Genomic DNA, 26782 nt, shown 5'->3' on the forward strand with positions numbered 1-26782 from the left:
TGTTTTTGGTACTGTATTGTGTTCAGTTTGCATTAATGCAGTCTATTCAGAACAGTCGTCTAGTGTTTGTTTTTGATGATTTGATGCTGTCTGAGGCCTGCGAAGGTTTTGCAAGATCAAACACTTTCAGATTTGAGAAGACGTGCGTAGATCCAGCTCTTTTTGTACAGAAAGAGAAGAGAGAAAGATCAGTTATACAGCTTTTGTCTTTTTCCATCACATTCTACTGGAGAATTATTTCTGTATCTGGCAGATGCTTTTATCCCAAGCCACTTTCAAGGCAAACCTTGTCGATTTATGTGTTCTCTGCAACTCGAGCGATGACCTTGGCATTGTTAGCAGCATGCTTTACCAGTTAAAGCTGGAGGGAAAACAAAAAAAAGTGCACTTATGATGCAAATATCTACAAACCAACCCGCTTATATAACAGAGACTCCTCCGATTTAATGGAGCTCAGAGAAGCGTCTAGTTTTAAACTAGAGCTTCGACTTCTTATTTTTGATGTTCCTTTGATGCCTGTTTTTGCATTTCAGTTTTGTCAGTGATGCATTTTGTTGCACAACATTTGGCAAACCGCTTTGTTTTTGTTGTAGACATTGCTGGATGTTCAGTTTATTATTGCATGTATTGTGTTTATCTGTGTATCGACTCTCACAGCCGGATCCCCGTCCACCAGAGCTGCTGGCATCTGTCACGCATGGCACAGGAGAGAGTGTTTGTTGCCATGGCGATGATGGAAAAATTGAATTTGTGCTTGCCGCACCCTCAACAAGGCCGTTTCCAGGCGATAGGTATATGTTCCACTCAGTCACTCACGCGGGAAAGAGGCTTTAAAAGCAGTTCCTTCATAAGTGAATCACTTGAACGCTTCATTGTGACTCAATCACTAACATGTCTAGAAAGATGTGGCAAGTTTTCCAGTGCAAGTCAGAGCCAAGTTTACATTTACAGTTACTTTGGTTTTATAGGAATTTATGAGGCCTTATCCGACTGTGACAATTGTGGGTTTGAGAGGAAAGACTTCACTGAGGTACTGTAGATCATAACGAGATACATGATTTCATCTGACTTTCAGAAACGAGGCATTGTTGTGTGGCCAGTTTCTGAGCCAAGATGTGGAGCTGGACTTCACACACAGACAGGTCGAATAACAGGTGTTTCTGTGGCCATCTGGATGATTATGATAGCAAACACGTAGCTGTTTCCTGAGCAGCCGTTCTTGAGTTGCAGCAGCGCTGTGCTCTGTGAGGGGGATGATCGTTTGTAGTTCTGTTGAGGTCTGTCACTGCTTTGTTGAAGGAGAGGAACATTGTGTTGTTTTGTTTGCTGGTAGAAGGTAGAGTGTATGGGAAAGTCTGGCTGTTTCAAACAGTTGTTGGAGAAAATCAAGAAATATATACATTTGTAATGTGCCATGTTCAGTATTTCTGTAGCATTTCCTCACGTATTAAGTCCACTTTGGACTTCAGGTGAAAAAGTCATCAAGTAGTCTTACACTGCAGGTGTTATTGCTATTATATTTAAGATATTTAATAAGATATAAGATATGAACTCAAACCACTCAAAAATGAAGGGTCAGTAAAAAATAATTGAAATTAATTATTTGGCTATAAGTGACGTTAAATACATTTATAATGTTACAAAATGTGTAGTTCAATTAAATACTGTTCTTTTAAACTTTCCGTTTTGCAAAGAATCCTGAAAAATGTGTGTTGGTTGTATGACAAAGAGTAAGCAGCACAACTGTTTTCAGCATTGATAATCATAAGGAAGAAATCAGCGTTTGTCATCACAAGGAATAAATAATATTTCAAGAAATTTTTTTTGATGAAATAAATGCAGTCTTGGTGAGAATAAGAGAAAATCTTAACAACCCCCAAATTTTGAATGGTAGTCATCTTTGTTATGATTTAATGCATTAAACTTTTGGCATGTGAAAACTAGTATCAAGGCAGGGCAAGATGCTGAATATTAATTTATATAAATACCGATGGACATTTTAGTATTTTATTGTACCTATAACTGGGCATCACTTCCATAAATGAAATTTGTATTTTTTATTCTCTCAGCTTAATATGTGGACAAAGCTATAATTAAATGATTAATTAATAAGTTTACGAAGGTGTCAAAACCATGGCTCTGTGGCACTATCAGAAGTAGCTCTGTCTGTTTAACCAGCCTGACAGACAGCACTCGTTTTGGTTCAACCAATGATGTGAGTTCAAGGCAGGTCAATCTGTTTTTTGACCAGTGATAAGAACATGGTTCTTTAGGAACAAGATTCTGATTTGTTTTCATGTGTTCTCTGATTTTCTTTGTCCAAGATTTTCCTTGTATTATATAATCCACCCAGAAAAATATAGAAAATGTTGTCTTGCCCATATAAAGCAATGACAGTTCAACAATGACATCAAACAATGGTTTGATGTTAAAGTTTTAAAACTCTGCTCCTCTCCGTGTGTGTAACTGCTCTGTTGGGGCATCAGTTATTCCTCTCTGACACTGTGTGAGTTTCAGCTTTATCATGCTCTATTAATAAATCATTCATATTGTGTAGTTTAGATGCAAGACACTTTGAATGCTTGAATGTGTGTGTTTGGTGTATATGTGATGTGTTGTTTTACTTACATTTTAGGTTTAGTACACTCCAAAGCTGAATTGATATTATTATTGGAGTTATGTTTTAATATTCAAGCACTATTTTATGCCACACATTATTTTTTGAAGGCTTAATGCAGACTTTCATTTTCTCATTTTGCTTAGATCTCTCTCTCTCATACACACAAGCGTCCCAGGCCTTTGAATCTCCTCCGGTGCTCATTAGTGGCTGACACTTGAAAGTTTCGACAGTATTTCAATATTTATCGGTTTTACGTAACTGAGCTGCAGTTGAGGGCAGAAACATGAAACGGCAGCAGACACAGCAAATCTCCAGGGCTCGAGCACAATTCTCAGTCTCTCCCTTACGCTTGAAAATGATGATGGTCTGCCATCTTAACTGGAACATTAGATAAGAGTATAATAACAGAGAGAAATAGGGCTATCTGAGGTACCTGTGGGTCACCAGTGAGGACAATGTTTGTCTTTCAAAGAGTTTAAATGTCATTATTTATTTAACATTGGCATATCTTTGTGAAGGTGACATGGGAAAATAATACACATTTACTTATAATACTGACATAGTAACAAAGCAAAGCTGGTTGAAAATCAGCGACATCCTTTTTTTTTAAGGTGATACTTAACGCAAAGGAATTATGAAAATTTTAAATTCTGTCATCATTTACTCTTGTGTTGTTCTAAACCTGCATGGCCTTGTCAAAAAGATTGAAAAGTGTCCATAAATGTTGTTTTGGACCCCACTGGCTTTCATGTGACAAAGACATAGTTCATAATATCTTGTTCCACAGAATGTCATATAGGTTTGGACTGACATGAGAACCTTGGCATACTATATCAACGCTCTATTTTGGACACATAAATCCTACTTGAGCATAATATTTAGGGCAATAATATTTACAGTGTGTGAATTCAGGTGCAGTCAGTATTTTTTTTCATTCAGTTCTGCTCAGAAACCTCCAAAAAAGGTCATAATTCATGTCAAGACAAACCCCTAGGCAGCAGATCAAAATCTCATTCTAGTTAATTCAATTTAGGTCAATGTATATGCTTGTCTCTTTTTGCATTAGACAGTTGACATGTGACCAACATGATGCTGCAGGGAATAACAGAACGACTAGAGAGTGAGAAAACGAGGGTGGGTCAGATGGAGAAAGGGACGCAACGAAAGAGAGCAAGCGAGAGGGAGGGATTGATAGCTTTCTTCCGTGGCTTTTGAGTGGGACATGTTTTCATCCAGTTGCAGTTCAAATCCATCTTCGTTCAGGGTCAAGACCAACCATAACTCTGTCCATCTCCGTTATTCTGTCACTCTTCTTTGAATCCACTTCTCTCATTCCGTGTTGGGATTGATTTTTTTCATTCCTCGAGTCTTCATGCTGCTCCTATACAACCGTTTCCTCTCTCTCCTAGAATCGATCTACCGCCGTGGAGCTAGACGATGGAGGAAGCTGTACCGGGTGAACGGACACCTCTTCCAGGCCAAGCGCTTTAACAGGGTACGTTAAAGTCCTCTAGTCTTCTCCAATACTAGGAGAATAATGGTGTCTGATTGGATACTTCATGTGTTCACACTTTGTTTAGATGTAAAGTTTGTTGTGTATTGATAGATCTTGTTTATGGCAAATATCATACATATAAAATGAGAAGTGTCCTGTTATAGTGGACACATTTCCTAGTCATGTTTAAATACAATCTACCTTTTTATTATAATACAGATAGTGTACATTGTAAAAAAAAAAAAAATCCATAAAATTTACGGTAAAAAAACAGCTGGTGTGGTTGCCAGATTTTTACCGTAAAAAATATGGTAGCAACATTTTTGGTTTTATGGTTTAAACTTAAATTTACAGTTAAATACCGTAATTTCATCAACTGATATAATGTTAATATCCCAACATATTGAAGTACTGAAATTTTGGACCTTTGTAATATACTGATAACCACTAAATGCAGGTGGTGATGAGAAAGTCACATGATGAACCAAAGCCCAACACAAGCAGTTTTTAAATAATAACATATATAGACGGTTTCAACGGCAACAACATAAACAAACTTTACTGCGCATGCGCGCTTTTGTGGCCCTAACTTAACTTCCGGTAGACTTCCAAATAGAATCAATAACAACAGCCAAGTCCCTCTAGAGTAGATTTTTTTTTTTTGATAACAAAATCGATCAGTTTTAAAATCGTGGCGAGTCTCCAAAAATGTAACACAGGGAATTCTGGGAATGTTAATTTATGGTTATTCACCGTATATAGTATGGGGAATTTACCTTTAACCATTTAACAGGTTTTTACTGTTGCATTTTTACAGTATTTTACCATTAAATTCACTGTAATTTTTTTAGTGTACACACTATTGTTCAAAGGTTTAAAGTCAGTAAGATTTTATTTTTGCATACTTTTATTCAACAAGGATGCATTAAATTGCTCTAAAGGGACAATAAAAAAATGTATCATGTTAAAAAAAAACAAATAGAAATAAATGCTGTTATTTTGAACTTTATTTATTCAAAAAAATCCTGGAAAAAAGTATTTCAGTTGCCACAAAAATATTTAGCAACTATTTTCAACACCTGATAATAATACAAAGATATTTCTTGAGTTGTAAATCAACAAACAGAATGATATCTGAAGGATCATGTAACACTGCTGCAAAAAATCTTTGTCATCACAGGAAAAATTACATTTTAAAATATATTTAAACCGAAAAACAGTTATTTTAAATTTAAATAATATTTCATAATTTTCTGTTTTAAAATAAAATAGCTTAAAAATAGCATAATACTTCTGTCAAAAACATTAAAGCATGAAAAATATTATACCAACCCGAACTTATGAACAGTATTTTTTATTGTTTCATATATGATTATACTAAATATATTTCTGTTGTCTAACCCTTCCCTTCAAATGACATTTTTTTTGTGTCATTTATTTCAGCAAATGATTAAGTAGCTGTGGTAGCGACTGGTAGCATGTTTAACTGTTTTGCTAAATATCCGCAGCTGTCTGTTTTAAGTTACTGTTGTAGTAACTGTAAGCACATTTGTATGTAGTAGTGACTTATGGTGAATGTCTATCTGTCTTTTAAATTGTAATTATACTTAATGAATATCTGGCTTTTACAATAAATGTCTTTTATATTGAGTAGATGTTAGCAGCTGTTAGCATAACTGTTAGCATATTTAGTTGTAGTAGCAAGTGTTAGACTATTACAAAAAGCTACTGACTCTTTAACTCTCAATCATTATCTGTTGAGCTGTTGACTATAGGAGAAAGCATTTGATGATGATTTGATTTGGTGTTATTTTTTTTTGAGACAGTGGTCTGATTGAGCAGTGTTTGGTTTTAACCTAAACTCCAACCTCTTCTATTGCTTAAACAAAATGCATCATACTGACTATTAGAAATCCTGTACAAAGGCAAGGAGTGAGGCTCTGGAGTGCAATGTCTCTGTTAAGCAGCGATGCCCTGACTTTAATCAGATCTCATCCCTGAAGGGATTGTTATGTTAATGCAGACTTCTTCCTGCAGCAGTCTTCATTCTTCTACTGAGCAGGACATGTGCCAAATAAAGAAGAACACCAAAACAACATAAGAGAAAGTAATAGAAGAGAGAACGGGTGGAACAAAAATAGCAGAGAGAGACAGAGAGACATTGTTCTATTTGCCTGTGCTATTTTTGCATATGCTGAAATGTCCCTTGTCTTGGAGAAGTTTCAATGCTTCTCAGAGATAGGGGATAAGAAGAAAACAAAGAAAGAGAGACACATTATGAGCACAGCGCCCTCAGATAGCTCCCACTCACAGCAGGTGTGTGACATGTTAATGTGCGTAAATTACTCTTCTCATTTCTCTCGTTTTAACAAGGTGATCGATGAACAACATGGCAGAACTGCAGGATGACATCATCAGGCTAAGCAGAAACATAGAAACAAAGTTGGGTCTAGAGTCTTTTTAGATCAGATTTCTTGAAAAGCTCTAATGTCAGGCTGCTTACAGGGCAAAAAAACTGCTTAACCCAGACATCCGTTTGAGTTTGTAATTGTAAAACACATTTAACCAAGCTAAAGGTGGCTGTTTAAAGATGCAGTGTGTAATTTCTGCACCATTGCAAAAATATTGTTCAGAATAACATACTAACATATTTTACAACTCTATGGCTGCATTATACTGTGCAAATTTTCTGTATGAACAGACTATATGGAAGATCTACTGCATTTGTTAAAATACACATTGTAGGGAATACTGTATCCCATAATGAAGTGCTTTCAAAATTGTCCATTTTTAATATGTGGTGTTTGATATAATAATCTTTAGGATTATTAGGATTAGAAATTTGTCAACTGGTAGAGATTTTGCAGTTACGTGACATTGCTGTGCTATGTGGTCACAAAAACATATCTTCTGCATGCGTTTTTAAGCATTGCGGTTTGAAATGCATTCAGCAGTGAAAGAATTTTGCTACATGTGACTGTCTGTGAGACTGTTTCTAGGTATTTTCACTGCTTTATAAGCCTTGAACGGTTAAATACACACATGTATGTGTCAAAAACAGAGTAATTTAGGTCTTAAATGAAAGCAAACACCAGAGGAAAAAAAAACACATGAGGCAGTTCTTAAAGTGACAGCAGTCTAGTATTCCTGCTGTCTGTCATTAATGTTAATCAAACAACAGAAGAGAAAAAATTTCTCGCTGCTCTTGACTAAACCATTTTTGTAACTTTAAGAAGAAGAAATATATATTTAATTTACACAATAATGAATATGCACTGTTTTTCTACATTTGATTTCTTAATACAGTGTATGTAACATTTCTTATTTATTCGATCTACTGTGGTTTGATCTACTGTAGATTCTCATTCTTTTTTTAGTTGCTGACTGTTTATTTGTCTTAATTTTTAGTTTTTAGTTTAGGCTAATATTTTATTTATTTATTTTTTATGATATTGACGTTTGTGACTAATTATGGAATTTCAATGGTATCAAAAACTTGGATATTAAAAAGACCTTATTTAAAGCAAAAATATTGCGATATATATTGTTAACGAGAAATACAATTACTCATATTCTCATATATAAGATTTGGTCATATCACCCACCCATATATATATATATATATATAATATAAATCCACAGGTTCAAAAATAAATAAATACATAAAATAGTTTATTAGCTAGTGTGGCCACATCTTTCTCTCTCTCTGAGAAATCATTCTGCCCTCCTGCTACTTTTCCACTTCTCTCTCCTCTCGTTCTCCATAGAAACAAGGGATGGAACAGAAGTAGGTCATGTTTTTTCCTCCCTCTGTCCTTCCTTTAAGGATCTGACTCGTTCCCTCCCTCCCATCAGCACCTCTGGATCTCTGTCTCTCTGTGTTCTCAGCCCTCTGAGACAGACAGGGCATGTACAGTCACTGTAACAAATCAATTTAAAGGCTACAAAATATTCACTTTTACCTTTTTTCACATCCTTTCCTCACTGTTTCCATGTGTTTTTCCTCCATCATATGTGTTTGACATCCTTTCCGCTCTATTGAATCATCATGACATTCTTCTCACAAACAATACAAATGCTTTTCAAAGCCTCTTGAGACTTCTAGAAGTTTATCTTCCAGTAATGTGGCGGAACGACCCAAGACTTGTGCTGTTTACTGAGATTATTTCCACTCGTCTGTGTTGTTTTGATGGCATATGTTGTGTCTGAAAGTGAAAAGAGGAGAAGAGTTTCTTCAAATTTGAGTCCGGAGTTCACAGAGATTAATTTATGATTTCATAAATAAGGAAATTGGCATCTGTTGAACTTAATTAAAACATCAGGCACCTGTAATATAAGAAACGGCTGCTAAAACAGAGCAAACTGCAATTCAGTGGTTACCGAAATTGAGACATTTTCTTGGGATGGTCATATTTTATAGGTTTTTTGTGGTTTTTATCTTTTTGATATTGCTTTAAATGGAGAATGTCAGGAATTTATCTGAAGTGTTTATTTCTGGATATTTAATGAGATGGATGGATATCTTAAAGATTCGCTCAGGCTATGAAGGACTGACCTTGTCTAAACTCTGAACTCTGCTGTTAGCATGTCCTTCCTTAACATGTAAGAAAACAAAGTGGCGGTTTCAAATGACTTGCATTAAGTGATGGATATTGACATGCGCAAACTCTAGACAGCCATAGCACTGTTTTAATGGTAAGTGTTTTAATAGTGTGTGTGTGTGTCTGTATGTGGTAATGCGCTGAGATCATTTCCAGGCACTTCACTCATCTCGTCTCTTCTGACGTTTCGGTCGATAAAAACCGAGCCCAGGTTTCTCTCATCTCTTAGCCGACTGACCTGTATTTTCAGAACCATTGACAAAGATAACAAACACTTAACACTTAATAACCATGCTGTAGCATTTATAAATCATTGTATAATTAAATTATATATTACAAATTTGTGAGTGTGTACACTTATTATATTATTATTACATTAAGCAATGTTTCCAACATTGATAATAATGACATGTTTCTTGAGCACCAAGTTAACATATTAGAATGATTTCTGAAGAATCATGTGACGCTGAAGACTGGGGTAATGATGTGAAAATTCAGCGTTGCCATCATAGAAATAAATACAACATTTTAATGTTTAAAATAGAAACCAGTTGTTTTAATTGCAATTTGATACATTTCAGAACACAAAAATGCGCACAGCTTGCATAGGTTAGAGTGTCTAGTAAAGAACACTTAACTATAAAAACTACAGTCAACTATTGTGTTCAGTCTCTTTATTAATTTAAGGCATGTTCTGTTTCATAGGACAGATTGCGCTTTTTGCCTCCGTTGCATTCTGTCGTTTAAGAGCTCTTGGCCAAAATCCCTATCAAATGAACGTCATTGAGCACAGCGTAAATGGAAATCTATTTCATCCAGCACTCAGACATCCATTGTGGCTGTATCATTTGTGAGGCATCTCGGGTGAATCCTCATGATGAGTCTGATCCAGCGCTGCGTCGAGCATTTGTCTAGTCGTGAGGGAACAGAATGAAACCACCTTTCTCATGCTTTCTCTATCACTTTTTTCTCTTTCATTTTTCCTCATGAAGCAGTAATGTGGTGTACTGTGTGAGCAGAAAGACTATTTTTACTGGCTTGTGTTTTTGTTTTCAGTCACCGCTTTTCGATTAAAATGTGTTTCACAGCATTTGTCCTTTTTCAGCCTTTTCGAGCTAGTTCTGCCAAGCATGCTTTGCCTTCCTTCCTCTGATTGGTGAACCCTGTTTGTTTTAAAACCTGAGAGATCATGTATCTAAGAATGTGATTGGTGTGTGTGACCTGAATGCGTGTGTCGTTTTTGGGCTGATGGGACTGCGGGCAGCACTCTGATGCAGACGATCACTCCCATTCTTCAGAGATTCACAGATGGTGTCGCTCTGAAGAGCCTCAGGTCCTTGTAATTATCATCAGTGTCCCACTTATGGCTCAGTAGTGTGTGTGTGTGTGTGTGTTTTAGAAATAGCTGAATGACATGGATGGCTTTGAATTAGACATGTTTTATTCTCTCTTTACAAAAGAGACAGAGGGGGGAGGATTAGGAGGAGAGGAAGTGAAAAATACAGAGGCAGGCAAGGAGAACTATGTGTGTGTGTGTGTGTGTGTGTGTGTGTGTGTGTGTGTGTGTGTGTGTGTGTGTGTGTGGGTGTTTGCGCATGTGAAAGTGTCTGACATAAACGTTTGATCCTCTCTTGGTGCTTTTCCCTACTCCTCATAAAAACATAGTGAGTTGCAAAAAGGAGACCGATTCTCTTCTGCTGGTTTAAAAGTTTTGCATTAACTTTTTAAGTCTTGTATCTAGTCATTTTCGATCACTGTTTGTCTATCTGTAGTTCTGTGCAATCAGAAGGGATTCAGTTTAATTAATAAGGAAATAATATATTGACCACTTTTTCTGTGTTTGCTCATTTATGCTTTACTCATCTGCCACAATGTCTTTGAATTATCTGGATAATTTGCATTTATTTATTAATTTATATTAGCAAATATTAATATTTGTGATTTAATTGCAATTAATTAACTAAATTAATAATGTAAAAGTAACGTTATTAATCGATTTACTGTTTTACGTATTTCCTAAACTGCTTTTCGATTGGTCAGAATTTACGTGTGGAAAAATTCCAACATAAGAGGAAAAGCCAGCAAACAACACGGAGACAACACAACTATGGAGAGACGACTGCGCAGGCTTGTTTTGTTACTGGCCATAATCTATTACATTGTTTGCATACACCACAATATCCAAACAATACATTTCTATATTGAAGCGCGGATGCGGCTTAAAAAACAACGTTCTAATTCACTGCAAACGGCCCGCTCGTAACTTCAAGCGGAGGCGTGCATTAATTCTTCTTAACTCTGACATGCTCATGGTCATCAGACCAAATTTCTATGAGGCTCCGCACCTCCTCACTACTCCAAGTTTGTCCACGAGCTGCCATGCTTAAGTGCAAACTGTCAACAAACACTTCCTCATCCCATAATGCACAGCGCAGCTGACTACGGCAGCTGGTTTAGTCCAAAAATGATCAGTACTTTTTGCAGTTGGGTCTGCTCGAGGTCGGATCACGTTCTCACCACAAACGAACCGCTCCAGAGTTCGTTTGAAAGCGTACCGAGACCACCTCTTCAAGCAGGTCTCGGTACGCTTGTTTGGTCCACCTTTAGTGTGCACCCAAGTGCGATTGCTGCTTTCACACCTGCCCAAACGAACCGCACCAAAGGGGGAAACGAACTCTGGTACGATTCAACCGAACTAAATGAGGCAGGTGTGAAAGCACCCTAAATCACTTCTGTTGTGATTCGCTAACTACTTTGCATATTAAAGAGATTAAAAAGTAACAACACCCACATGAAGGCACACATTACCATATAAAGTGGATATGTGGTGATCATATTTAAATGGTCTTTTGCTGCTTAGTTTCCAATATAGAAGCCCAGAAATGCCAAGTGATTAAATATGCCTTTCCAAGTCTGTTTTTATAAAATAGTTTTTTTTTCTTCTCTGCAATCGCAACACAGACAAAGGCTTATTTAGATTTTTCAGTCGCTGCATTCATAGATCAGGGACAGTAGTAGTGTAGTTTCAAGTTTTTCGGGAGTAGAGGTCTTTACTTACATTCCAATGTTATTCCTGCTGTATCTGGGATACGTGGGGCACACGCTCAGCCCTGAAGGCCCAATTCGCTCAGCTGTGCTAAATGTTTGTTGGGGACAATTGGTTGAGTTTAAAGTTTAATCCACTCTCCTGAATGGAAGCCCAATATGTGCAGACTTGATGTGTTTTAAATGAGTGCAGAAACACATTGTTTCCCTGGCACTACATTTGCTTAGCAGCGCTGGCTCGATATGTTAAAAAAAGTCCAGGGGGTGGAAGCTGTGCTGGGATTCAGATGTGAGACGGGGAGAGATGAATAAAGAGACTGTTTATATGAAAGATTGCACACATTTCTAAGAATAACAGCACAGAATCGTTGCATATAGCTTCAGGTGTCTCTGAGATGTTCTACTTTGATCGTTTCCTGCTGGTGTGTGATCTAATGCTGCCTTCTAGTAGTCCTTGAGGAAGTTCTTGAGACTTGTTAGTGGGAAATGAAACAGACATTTTGGAATATTTCACGTCACAGTAAAGCAGAGGATGATTTTAGTGCTAGTTCAACAAAATAAATTCAGAAAGAATGACCCTGAACCAGTTCTTTTTTTAGTGAAATAAATACATAGAGCAGAACCAGTGTATTGTAGTCTGATTTCTTAACGAATGACAGGTCAGAGCGTTTGTTTATTTTATTTTTTTGTAGTGAATTATACAGTACTATACAAACTGTATAGGGCAACCAGAGTAGTCCAATTCCCAGACAAATTATGTTTTGACCCTTTTTTTTTCTTTTTAAATCAAACACATACTGTACAGCACAATCAGTGTAGTCTGATACTCTTATAAACCGGTTCTTTTTAGTGAATCAGATGAATTTATGCCAGCCAGAGATATCAGATTCCTGAACTAATTACTATTATGAAATTTTTCTTTTAATCAAATCCATGCAGTTTAAAAAAGTCTAAAAGACTTAAATTAGTGTACTGACTTGTTCACTTGACATTTAGTATTGTAAATGGTAGTATTTCATAAAAAAATCTATTAAATCTGACTTATTTTGCTTTTGTTTTGTCGATTATTTATATATATTGTTGACTATATAGTTATAGTTATTAAATAACATTTATGTTGCCACTGAAAAGTCATTAAATTGTGTAAAAAATATTATTAAAACAATATTTGTAATGAAAGGGTATTTATTTATTTTTTCTGATTAAGTATTTAACATTTCAAACGCTAAAAGAATTCTTAATTTAGCCATTAAGTAACCAGAATGTTTACCATTCTTTCCTCTTCACATTCCTAATCATAAGGAACATGTTCATTTCTTTTCCAGCTTCAAGCTTTAGATATACTGTAATGCTTGCTGCTTTGGAGATCTGATTTCTCAGTGTTTAACCCAGGTTACATAAATTGAGCGGCAAGAAAATGTAGTTCATTCATCAGGACTGGAGGCTCCAGAGATATGGAAAAATCACTGCAGCAGGTGAACATCTCCTTAGATTGTGAGGAAGTGCTGTCTAAAAACTCACCAGCAGCCAAGGGATCATCAAATGCTCACAGAGCTGTGAAATCGAGTCAGGGAACACAGGAAACGTCAAGCACCGACAAGAAGAGCATCTTGTGTCCAAAGAGTCCTTCTCTGAGGGTTTGTTAAAGGTCTATTAAACAGCTGATGCTTGTACACAGAGAGGGGAAACTGTTAGAGAAAGTGCATGTCTGATAATAAAAGATTAGAATATTTTAATAGGATTATGCTACATATGCACCGAAGTCCTGCTGTTAGACGGCCCCCTGGTGGACAACGTGACTGAAGACTTCTGCTTGGTTTGCAATGTGATCTTTTTGCTTCTTTCTTGATTCCACAGTTTTTTACCATCATTATTTTCTATATTTCTATCATGCATTCATGTAGCACTTTTTACTGTGGACAGATGGAGAACCTCACAACGAACTGAGCTTAGGATATTTTCATGTTTTTATGACTCACAGAGTGTGTGTGAGAGCAGGTGTGTGTGTCTGGGTTTGAAACCCTAATGTTGGTTCCAGCGCTGTCAGCAGAGTCCTCTGATCGTGTCTGGATTTTAAACAAAATCTGTTGAAAGCATTAGCTAGGCCTTAAGTATGTACAGGTGCTGAGTGTGTGTTAGCGTTACACAGATAGCCTGGAATTTTAGCAACACATATAATGTAAATATGGTACATTAAGTATGTAGCATGATATTTGTCTTACCAGTGTTCCTGTCAACAATTTGTAAGAATTATTTATTTTTTCCTTACAGTTTGAATGCTTATTTTATTTTATTTATAAAATTGTTATTTAATTTAATTTTATTTGCCGTTCAGATGTTTGAGGTTGGTATAATTTTTCTAAAGTCTCAGAGATGTTAATGTTTAAATTTCGAATGCTTATTAAGTCTGAATTTGAGCAAAAAATACAGTAGAAACAGTACTATTATGAAATATTTTTACCATGTAAAATATTCTATTTTAATAAAAGAAAAATTGGAAACTTTAATTTATTCCTGTGATGGCAAAGCTAAATATTCAGCAGCAATTACTCCAGTCTTCAGTGTCACGTGATCCTTCAGAAATCATAATAATATGCTGATTGATGAAACATTTCTAATTGTTATCAATGTTTAAAATATTTGTGCTACTTTATATTTTTGAAAACAGTTATACATCTTTTATCAGGATTCGTTGATGAATAGAAAAGAACAGCATTTATACTGAAATAGAAATCTTTTAAAACATTATAAATATCTTTACTGTCACTTTTAATCAATTCAATGCATACTTCCTAAATTAAAGTATTAATTTATATATATAAAAAAAGATAAATAATAATTACTTTCCCCCAAATTTTGAATGGTAGTGTATTTTTAAATATTTTTTTCCCCTTTTTTAAAATTATTTAATTTCTAGTTTTGTGCTTGTTTTGAATCCAGAATGCATTACTCAGCTGATGTGTGCTATCTGCTCATGTGATATCTGTAGGACGTCCCTTTTTTCTTTCGTAGTTGGTTGATTTACTCATTCATTGAAGTGTTTGACTTGCTAAATGGATCATAGATAAGGCTAGTCTAACTGCAGTAATGATGTCTGTCTGTGTCTCTCAGAAAGCGTACTGTGGCCACTGCAGCGAGAGGATATGGGGACTGGGGCGTCAGGGTTACAAGTGTATCAACTGCAAGCTACTGGTCCATAAACGCTGTCACAAGCTCGTCCCACTGACCTGTCAAAGGCATATGGTGAGTCTTTCAGTCAGCTCGGAATATATTCATCATCTGTCTGTTGTGACTGAAGTCACCCCATAAACTTGGAAGCATAAAAAACCTGCTTTTAAAAACTGAACTTAGAAAAGCATCCGTCATTTGATTAAAATAAGCTCATCGTTTTAGTTTTCTTGTTTTCCTCTCTTCTCACTTCTCAAGAGTTTTGTTGAGCTTTCTAACTATGTTTCAGAGATCGACCTTGTGAAATCTGTTAGATGATAACAGTGTCTTGTCAGTACTGAATTGACCTGAATGTTGAAATCACAGACTGGAAACTGTCACATTGAAACATCTTCAGTGCACTACAGTTTCTCCAGTGTTTGTCCTCATTTTGTAGTTATACATTTATGGTCTTGAATGCTTATATTTAAGAATACTTAGCTATAACTGACTCCTGTGTCTTCAGAGAGGCACACATTATACACATTATATAGAAATTATATAGTAGTATAGTGTTAGTAGTGCCACTATGGCCAGATTATACTGAAATACTCAGTAGATTTGTTTGTTTGTTTGTTTTTATTTATAATCTGTTTAAAACATGCCCTTAGTACTAGAATTAGAAACATTATCATACTGATATATAAATATTCTGTTAATAGTGATATTATTGTTATAGGTATATATTATTATTATTATTATTATATATTATATATATATATACTATTTTTATTTATTTATTAATTTTGTTTGGTCAAGAAATTTTGAAAAGTTACAGAATCATCTCAAAATATGACATTTTGTGTTATTTTCTAATAATTGTAAATAATATTAGTAATTATTATTATCATTGTTTTATAATTAATAAGGCACACATTATACACATTATATATTCTTCTTCTTCTTCTTCTTCTTCTTCTTCTTCTTCTTATTATTATTATTATTATTATTATACAACTATATTATTGTATAACCATACGTTATTATAATGAATTATTTAAAAATATTCATAATGTGATTATTATAATATTTGTTTTTTGTGGTCAAGAAAGTTAAAAAAGTTTCAGAAGCATTTCAAAATATTACATTTTTTGTATTTTTTAAATAATTAGTTGTTATTTGCAATAATTATTATGAATAATAAAAATTATTATTATCCTTGTTTTATAATTAATGTCACATTATATAGAAATGTTATAGTATAGTATTTATATATTGATATATTAATAATCTGTTAATAGTAATATTATGGTTATTTTTCATTATTATTATTATATAGCTATATTGCATTTTTTTCAATGTTAAAATCATTTATCCAATCTTAACCCATCCTAATATGTAAGTTAATATTTTATTTATTATTATTGTATTACTATATATTATAATTATTTTAGTACATTTATAATGTGGTTATTATAATATTTTTGTGTGGTCAAGAAGGTTTAAAAGTTTCAGAAGCATTTCAAAATATGATGCATGAGAATATTTACATTAAAAACCGTTGCATTGAAAGTAGCCATCTGAATGAACAAATTAATTTTTTCAATGCTAAAATCATTTATCCAGTCCTATCCCATCCTAATATGTAAATGAATATTTTATTTATTATTGGATTACTATATATTATAATTATTTTTAATACATTTAAACTGTGATTATTATAATAATTTGTGTGTGTGTGTGTGTGTGTGTGTGTGTGTGTGTGGTCAAGAAGGTTTAAAAAGTTTCAGAAGCATTTTTAAAATATGACATTTTGTGAAATAGTGTATTCAGTGGGAAGTAATATAATAATTTTATCCACTGAGATTTAATTGGATTGTGGAAAGCAAACTGTGATATAGGTGGTTAATGTAATTTTTTCCTGTGGTGTTCATTATTACATCAACAGATAAGAAAAGTCATTTCAAAGGTAGTGAAAGTTATTACATTTTGATGAACGATTATAAAAATAAACCATTTTTCTTTCAAAATAATGATCTTGCATAAGAGACCTTTATTAAGAAGGTAAATTCAGTTGATTAGGTGATCAGGGTCAGTTTTGATTTGCGCGTGTTTGGGAGGGGAGTAAAAAAAAGAACATTGAAAAATAGCATCTCTGTGTTTTTCTGCAGGATCCAGTCATGCCATCACAGGAGCCGTTGGTAGACGATGATAAAAGTGGAGAGGAAGTGGAGCTCCCCCCTGAGGACCCTGAGGAAACAGACGCAAGTAGGTCTCTATCTCTGCTGTGTGTGTGTTTAAAAGCTGTTTTTGTATGGGTATTGGGGTCATTCTGTCCTCTGTCTGTCAGAGGGCATTGCTGACTGTGGAAGGATACTGTAGTCCATCAGGTGTGAGTAATGTCACATTGACCCAGATGAGAGAGACAGTCCAGTCTGTGGCTCCCTCTGCTGGGGTCTGATAGCATTACACATTTCTCTTAAGCTGTACTACAAAACTAGCTGAAACATTCTAAGACTGAACTCAATACACTTTAGTGATTTGTGAAAGCAAATTGTTCTTTTGAATTGATTATTGCTAATGATTTAGTTGAAGCATTTGTAAATTGCTCAACTGTAAGGGAGAACTTAGTTTGAGGGTTAAACTGTGTGACATTTCAAAGCATTTAATCTAATTGATGTTAATCCAATAAATCGAAGTCTAAAATGAATAAAGTGATGCATCAAACTAAATCATGGATTTTTAAATTTTATAAAAAAAAATTTTTACTGTTATATTTTTTTCAATGTTATGTATACTTTCTCCTGTCCTTTATTATTATTATTATTAGTATTATTATCCTTTATAATTATTATTATTTCTGAGTGATGCATGAGAATATTTTCATTAAAAACTGTTGCATTGAAAGTAACCATCTAAATGGACAAATTCATTTTTTTCATTGCTAAAATCATTTATCCAATCCTATCCCATCCTAATATGTAACTTAATATTTGATTAATCATTATTATTATTATTATTATTATTATTATTGCTGATAATAATTTTTTCAGGTGATACATCAAACTAACGTATCCCAATACAGCTGCTGTTAAATAATGTGAATATTTTCACATTTCAATGTTAAAATACTTTCTCCTATCCTCTCTTCGAATTTGTAGATAAAATATATTATGAATAATAAAAACTCTCTTTCTCTGTCTCTCAGTTCCAGTCCCTTTTTTAGCCCACAACCGGAAAGTGGAGAAAGCTGAAGATGACGCAGAGGTAAGATGCAGATCCACAGGTTCTCATTTAATAATAACCGTGTACAAATGCTCTTAGTTGCATTCTTCATATCCATACAGGTTTGTACAGGAAGTCAGGAACACATGTAACATGAAATCTCACTGTATTCATGCACCTTTTTTAGTGTGCTTGATATAAATGGTTTCACACAGGATCTGAAGGCAGTGGTGGATGGTATCGAGGGGATTCAGATCTCTCAGGGGCTCGGTCTGGGGGACTTTGACCTGATCCGGGTCATTGGGAGAGGCAGTTATGCTAAGGTGCTGCTGGTCCGACTCAAGAAGAACGAACAGATTTATGCCATGAAGGTGGTGAAGAAAGAGCTGGTCCATGACGATGAGGTAACAGACTGTTGTCATGGTGATAATGTTTGTCAGATAAGACAAAAATGAGATGGGAGATGATATAGCATGCATTTTGTTTGCTGTGATGCCAGTTGTTTGCTTGTGTGGCTGAAAACGTAGTGTATGTGTTGCAACCTTACAGATCTGTGAAAATACAGAAAGTCGATTATAGTTTGGAAGCGTGAATGTGATAGTCACCTGTAGATGGTGCTGTGGGATTGTGCTCCTTTTTGATAGCTAAATCCTCATACAGACGAAGACACTTTGGTCACAGTTTAGCAAACTCTTTACCCTTGCATTCTATATTTTTCCATTTCTCTTGTGTCCTCATAACATTTTTAGGAGCCAAATGAAGCCCGAAATCATTTATATTAATGTTTTCCTGAGCATGGATGGCATCAAAGAAAAACAACAACCATGAGAAAAAAGACAAACATCTGCAGATAATAATAGAAATAAATGAATCATTTCGGAGCGATGGCCAGTCGATAGATTGCAATTGTAGATGCAGAATACACAGACTGTTTTTAAGGAGAAAACCGTCATGAGTAAAAATATTCACTTTGTCACAACATAATTTTCATGCGTAAATCTGCTTTAAAAACAGTCTGGTTAACGCCCACATTCAAACCGTCAAAGTAAAGATTTTAATTTTTTTATTTTTAGGTTCTTGCTTAATAATCTCCCTTAAAATATCTAGTCCTTGGCAGGTATTAAAATTTGGAATATAAAACTTCAGATGAACAACCTCACACTTTGTCATTATGAATGCCATGATGCCATGATGGAAAAGCCACGAGTGACAAAATTAGACATCCTATGATTCAGTTGCCTGTAGGTCCACTTCGCAGCAATAACTTGAAGTAATAATTTTTTCTGTTTGAATTTATCAGTCGCTCACATTGTTCTGGAGGAATTTTTGCCCACTCTTTTTTTAAAACATTGCACCAGTTTATTGAGCTTTCCTCGCCACAGCATTTCAGGATGAGTTCTGGACTTTGACTGGACTGTTGCTACACCTCGATTCTTTTCTTTTCAGCCGTTCTCTTGTAGATTTGCTGGTGTGCTTGGGATCACTGTCCTTTTCCATGACCCAAATTTGCCCCAACTTTTTTTTTTAAGATAGAAGAGGGTTCCAAACATGCCATACTGGTCCCCTGTTTTTCTAATTGTACTGTCATGAGCTTTATAATTTAAGATGTTAACTGAGGCCTGTAGAGTCTGCTGTGAAGTTCTTGGGTTGCCTGCCATTTCTCTAAACATTACACCATCTGATCTTGGGGTGGACACATTAAATTGATGAAAAGTGACAGTAAAGATATTTGTGGTGTTACAGACGATTTCTATTTCAAATAAATCCTGTTTTTTTTTTGTTTGTTTGTTTTTTATCAATGAATCCTGCAAAAAATGCATCACAGTTTCTGTAAAAAAATGTAAGCATCACAGCTGTTTTCTGATGTTTTCTTGAACACCTAATCATTATATTAGAATGATTTCTGAAGGATCATGTGATGCTAAAGACTGGAAGAACGGCTGCTGAAAATTCAACTTTGCATGTATTAAAACAGTTATTTTAAATTGTAATAATATTAGAAAGTATTAAAGTTCTTACTATATAAATGCAGCCATGGTCATTGGCATGAGACCCCAAACCTTTGAACCATAGTTTATTTATTGCAGTGAGATTTGAATTTATGATAAAGCACTAATACAACATTAAAAGTCATTATTGTGTTATCTTTTGGTTGTCAAATCAAAGAAAAAACGAGTTTCTATGCACTGTAGCATTAGCCGTATCTCTTTCTTCCCTTCTCACTCTAAGGAAACCTGATATGTGTGAACAGGCATCAAATAGAAAGACAAACCAAACTCTACAGCTATTCATCACAAAATAAACTCTGTACAATCAAAGCTTTTTTCTTTGTAAACTTGGCTCCGGAACATAAAGCCACATGGCTGTCCGCTAACACACATGAATGAAGTTCATGAAGAGCAGAGGTCCTTCCAGAATGACAGAGACATGCAGTTGACCTCTGAATAAGCACAAACAATGTAATGGCTTCCTGGAAAGCAGTCGTTTCTTCAGAGAATGTGTTCTCCGTCTGTTTTACTGTACTGTACATGTGTTCTGTGTATGTATGTTGTGCACTCGCCATTCACACTCATTTAGGTTTAATGAACCTAAAAATTTAATGATGCATTCAGTTTGGCTTTTTATGCAACAGATTGCAGTTTGACGTGCTGTATTTAAGAAATAAGGTACAAAAATGTGTTGTACAGTACATAGTCACATAGAGTCTGACTGCATTCACTTTGAGTCCCTTATCTCTTCCATAAAATGGTTACAACTAAATAAAATACTACTTAAGTATTGAGATATTTAATCCTTATATACGTATGCATGTGTGTATATATATATATATATATGTTTATCTAAAATAATTTGACAACACTTTTTTTGACAAAAATAATCTTGCCTGGTTATTATATAATCATTTATGCTCCTCATATGCATCGAGAGAGCGATTTGAGCATGAATAAACTGCAGAGTGTTAAAGTGGTTAAAAGTTATGCTGGAAAACTTAAAAGAAATGCTGACTAGTAAAAGCACCTAAAACATACACTTTCACTTTATTTTTATTCATATTCATTTTATCTTCAGATCCCGATGATAAATTAATAAATGCCCATGTTTTTTGTCTACTACAGTCAGGTTTATTATAGTTAACTAAAACAAAAAGTTTCTTAAAATAAAATATAAAAAAAGAAACATTTTATTTCAGCTTGTTTTAAAGACAACATTTCTAAGTTTTTAAAATTTAGGTTAACCTGATGTATTAAAATAATTAACGCTGAAATGGAATTTTTACTTAATGAAAACGAAACAGGATAATATAGAAGTAAAAACTAATTCCATTTAAAATGAATAGTATCTCACCGATAGTATAGTGACACATTCTCTTTCATTCTAAATACTGGACACATATGTTAGATGTTTGAGGTCAGCAAGTAACTGTTATTAGACAAGACAAAATTGTTTGGCTTATAGCAGAATGATTGAGTATTCCATTGGTAGGGGAGGACAACTAGGAAGGAAAGAAACATAGAGAATTGTAGGAAGAAAGAAAATAATACAAAAAAAAAAATCTCTTTCTCCTCATTTCTTTATGCCGAGACTGCTTTCCTGTAATCTGCTTTCTACTCGTCCAGGAAATTAAATTGCTCTGATTTTGGAAATCAGGCTTTGTGTGTGTGTGTGTGTGTGTGTGTATGTGTATGTGTGGGTCAGGTTTTGCCTGCATCATGGAGCTGAATGTCCCATGAGGAGAACAACTTAATAAATTAATTAAAATCGTAAAACCCATAAAGGTTTCTGTAAGTGTCAAGCCTAAGGTCAGATGATAGAAAACATCATTAGCTCGATTTAAAAACAATATTCACTAATGGAAAGTTCCAGACATGATAGAAAAACATGCGTGTTCGTTTGGGCTGAGATCTGTCATTTCACCCTTAGCCTCCAAAAAGATGTTTATTGTCATTTTTCAGCTTTAGTTCTTGGGTAAGAGACATTCTCTTTAATTCTTTGAGCTGATTATAACTGTTGCTTAATGTTAAAGTGTTGACAGAACGAAAATACTTGACTTTATCAACACATCTCTTGCCCGTGTCTTCACACCCAGAGACTTTCTCAATACAGATGATTTGTAACATCCTGTCTGCACTGTTTTGTAAAATTAAAACTTCTGACAGATTAATAAAAAAAGTGTTAGGTGTTAATTTGAAAGATGCTGTAAATTATTCTGACTGATTTTGTGATTTATTTACATGTCTGTTTCTCTTTTCTCTGTTCCTTTCTGCACTGTACATGTCTTTTTAAAGAAGAAGAGAAAGGTGCTTTTCTTATTTAAAACATATTTTTAATCCTGAGATTTCACTCCCCAAAGTGACAGCATGCAATAGTGCCAAGTGTTTTCCACTGTTAAACAATAGATCAGGTTTTCTCAGAAAACACAGGCTTGTTTTTGTTTTTTTTCGTCCTAAATAGTCCCCCAGTAGAGGTGGTGAAACTTCATGTCCTCTCCTCTAGTTCTTAGAAAGCAGTGCACTGCAACATCTTGCTGCCATGCTCCTTTGCAGTTCATTATTCATGAGTCAAACGTCTCTCTCTTTTTTTTTTTTTTTTCTGATGTAGGACATTGACTGGGTCCAGACAGAGAAACACGTTTTTGAACAAGCATCAACCAATCCATTCTTGGTGGGACTTCACTCTTGCTTTCAGACAGAGAGCCGGTGAGAGGAGAATGCATTTCATTCAGCACACCTCTTTTCAGTAAACATTCAAAATAAGAAACCTTCAACACAAGAAAACAAATGATGGAACAAGGTTGTCTCTTTCATGACTAAATGTGAAAGTAGCCATTATATCTCTCACATACAGCGCATATGAAACAAAACTAAAGAGAAAAAACAAAACATAAGTTTAATGAGTGTCTCCTGCTCTCCGTTTAGGCTGTTCCTAGTGATCGACTATGTGAATGGAGGAGATCTCATGTTCCATATGCAGAAGCAGCGGAAGCTTCCAGAGGAACATGCCAGGTGTGTAGAAATAAAAAGTTTTTTAGTTTTTAGTTTTAATTTGGTAGCTCATTTAAATTAGCCATCTTTTTATGTAAGATAGAATAGATTGAACGGATGGAATGTGTGGATGAAGGAGAAAGGAACAAAGCGATCAGAAGTAGTAGTTAACTAGTGGGTTTCTAGCCCACCAAAAATGGGTTGAGACAGCAGGGGAAAAACAATCATAAATGCACATAATAAACTCTAAATCACCATATAACCTAATAGTTAATAGTTGTGATGGCAAAATAAATTAACACTGCTGTTCAAACATTAGGAGTCTGTGAAATGTTTCACTTTTTAAAACCGGTTCATCTGGGCAAAATGCAATAAAAAAACAAAACAGCATTGTGAAATATTATTTCTAGTGCTGTCAAATCGATTAATTCAATTCAAGTTTATTTGTTTAGTGCTTTTCACAATGCAAATAATTGCAAAGCAGCTTTACAGAAAATTAAAGTTTCTACATTATATTTAATAGTAGTTTATAAGTGGTGATTATCTTAAATTGATGTCCATGTTGCAGAAATGTACAGTAAAAATCATGCAGTCATTTAATGACATGTAATCAGACAGATGGTGAACACTATTAACAGCAATGTGCTGTCAAACACTTAATTGCCAATAATCACATCCAAAATAAGTTTTTATTTACATTATATATGTATGCTGTTTATATTTATTATATATATATAAATGCACACACATGCATGTATATATTTTAGAAGAATGTTATATTTATATATTAAATATATTTATTTATAACATACATTTTATGAATATAAACATAAGCATGTAAATACATATATTTTCAAAGTATATACTGTATGTGTATTTATATATGCATAATAAATATGCACAGAACACATACATATATTAGGCAAACCAAAACTTTTTTTGTAGCCGATTAATCACGATTTATTGTTTGACTGCACTACATCAAACTTATAGCAAAATTTGGTAGTTTTGTATGCTGTTTGAGGGTTGACATCATCTCTTTGTAAGTTATGGATCCCGACTATATATTATATAAAGTTACATAGTTGCTTCACAACTCCTTGTTGAAGCTCTTGTTCTGTCCAGGCTGGACTATTGCATTGCTCTCTTGGCAGGTCTTCCAGCCAGTTCTATCAAACGTTTACAATTAATTCAGAACACGGCAGCAAGATTAATTTTTAATGAGGTGAAAAGAACACACGTCACACCTCTGTTTGTCAATTCGCACTGGTTACCAATAGCTGCCCGCATAAAATTCAAGGCATTGATGTTTGCATACAAAACCACCACTTGCTCTGCACCAGGGGCGGATCTAGAAAAATATTGGTGGGGTGGCGAGAAGGGGGCAGGAATTTCTGAGGGGTAGCAACATATGGCAGACCTATATATAATGATTTTAGTCACAGTCATCACAGTTTGGTGATAAATAGTATGTGTACTCACTACAAAAGGGCACAGACTGCCATTTACAAACTTAATCTCATGCAAATAATGTCTTGCATTTGAAACACATAAGGAATAAGTGACCATACAATGTGATCTCACTTAATAGGAGACAGAAGTGTGATGGAAGTAAGGGGCATTAGCACAGGAAAGGCATTAAGGTTAAGACACAGGTGATGAGTGGAAGATGTGTGAGAGGGGAAGCATACTGTTTTTGACTGACTGTATACGAATATATATATATATTAGGAATATATATATATATATTGGGGTGTAATGGTACGCAAAAATCACGGTTTGGTACGTACCTCGGTTTTAAAGTCACGGTTCGGTTCAAGGGAAAGAAATGCAAACATTAAACTGCACGTTGTTTATTACTATAAAAAATTTTAACAATTTGTTTACACTTTTTTTTAAACACTTATATATATATTTATCATAAAAAAGAAAAATAAATAAAATACTGCTGCAAAGTTCTCCACTAAATAAAATACTCTCAGTCTCAAACCAATATCACATAATAAAATATAATGAAAAATATAACTGAATAACTATGATTACAGTGCAGCATTACCAATCCCAGCTTGTAGACCTGCTCATATATAAAAAAAAAAAAATATATATATATATATATATATATATATAATAAGAGCAAAGGTCTGTTTAAATGCCGACGGGAGCTGCATTTGAATTACGGTCGTTTTTTTCCTAGTTGTAGTGATGTTCACACTCGCGTGATGCCTTTTGAAAACTTTAGAATCAGCTGCAGGGCGGGATTTGCGCTGAACGCAGAGACTTCCGCCACTTAATATGTTCGTGTGGAAACACGAATATGTACCTATGTTCCGCACACAAAATATTGCATTCGGTCATTCGGTGCTAACGTGCACCATAACGAAAGCCCTGTACCGAAACGGTCCGGTACGAATACATGTACCGTTACACCCCTAATATATATATATATATATATATATATATATATATACACAACAACAACACTGCTTCATATTCAGCAGGATTTACACCAGTGTCACATTTTAAAATGTGTTTTTTGTAGTGAGTATACTGTGATCCCCCCACCTCATTCTCAACTGTCCCAGAGCGTTACCCCATAAGCACCACCACACTCACTAATGCATACAGTATGCATCAACATGTAATTGAGAGCATTATGAAAGATTAAATGTTATCCACATGTCAATTTATTATAAGAAACACAAGACTTTAACAGCCAATGACATTTTCAGCTGGGGAGACTCACCTGATTTTCTTCTGTTTAGTGTTAATCACCATCTAACTCAACCAGTCATGAGCTACATTTTGATTTAGAAGTTATAGTTCCATTTGTGACTGAATTCTGCGATTAAATCCCTGTTGCTTCGCAAACACAGATTTTATGAATGAAAGTGTGAAAGTTCTGACACAAAACGAAGTTGTTACGTATCCTCACGCTTTTTAAAAGTGGGTAACGTATCACTTAGTATACTACACCACTGTAACGTTAGTTATTTATCATCTCAAAGTCTGTGCTTTCACTGTAGCTTCATTTCTTGACAGACAGATAATCCATTTTTACCTCTTTCCTCCTGTGTCTCCTCGCGACTCCTGGTTCCCTAGCGTCGCGCACGCTACCTCAGAAAGTTTTCCAAACAAATCAGTCTCTTGCCGCTCTGTCATCCTCTCGTGCTGGCTCATTCACTGCAGTCGGACATTGGAGATTCGCGCTCGTAAAATTTAAAATTGGCCATAACTTTTAATTCGTTGCTGCCAACTGGGGTGGCAAGGCTTTCTTTTAGGATGGCATTTGCCACCCTATGCCACCCTGGTAGATCCGCCCCTGCTCTGCACCCCTTTACCTAAATTCATTACTCCAGACTTATGTGCCCTCTAGAAGCTTTCATTCTGCAAGTGAACGTCACTTTATTGTGCCATTTCAATGAGACTTTCAAATTAAATGTTCCCTCCTGGTGGAATGACCTGCCCAACTCAATCAGAGCAGCTCAATCCTTAGCCATCTTTAACAATCAGCTAAAAACACATCTCTTCTATCTTTACTTGACCCTCTAACTCTAGCACTCTCCATTCTAATTCTATTCTTTAAAAAACTTGCTCCTTTTAGACTTGCACTCTTTCATTTTCTAACTGCTTGTTTTCTTTAAAAACACAAGCTTCTCTATTCTTTTTG

At 34.9% G+C, this 26782-nt stretch overlaps 1 protein-coding gene across 4 annotated transcripts in view; it reads left to right on the forward strand.

The window, feature by feature from the left end:
- Window positions 1–26782, forward strand: part of prkcz (protein kinase C, zeta) — a 104047-nt gene that overhangs the window by 51290 nt on the left and 25975 nt on the right. For all 4 annotated transcript variants that reach the window (XM_059503909.1, XM_059503912.1, XM_059503911.1 and 1 more), the window contains 7 exons: window positions 4030–4115; window positions 14873–15004; window positions 17080–17176; window positions 18117–18175; window positions 18349–18537; window positions 22733–22830; window positions 23050–23136. In XM_059503909.1, coding sequence (XP_059359892.1) covers window positions 4030–4115; window positions 14873–15004; window positions 17080–17176; window positions 18117–18175; window positions 18349–18537; window positions 22733–22830; window positions 23050–23136 — 748 coding nt within the window. The remainder of the gene's footprint in view (window positions 1–4029; window positions 4116–14872; window positions 15005–17079; window positions 17177–18116; window positions 18176–18348; window positions 18538–22732; window positions 22831–23049; window positions 23137–26782) is intronic.

This window comes from Carassius carassius, chromosome 21 (genome assembly GCF_963082965.1).
Source record: "Carassius carassius chromosome 21, fCarCar2.1, whole genome shotgun sequence".
In the NCBI taxonomy this organism is placed as follows: domain Eukaryota; kingdom Metazoa; phylum Chordata; class Actinopteri; order Cypriniformes; family Cyprinidae; genus Carassius; species Carassius carassius.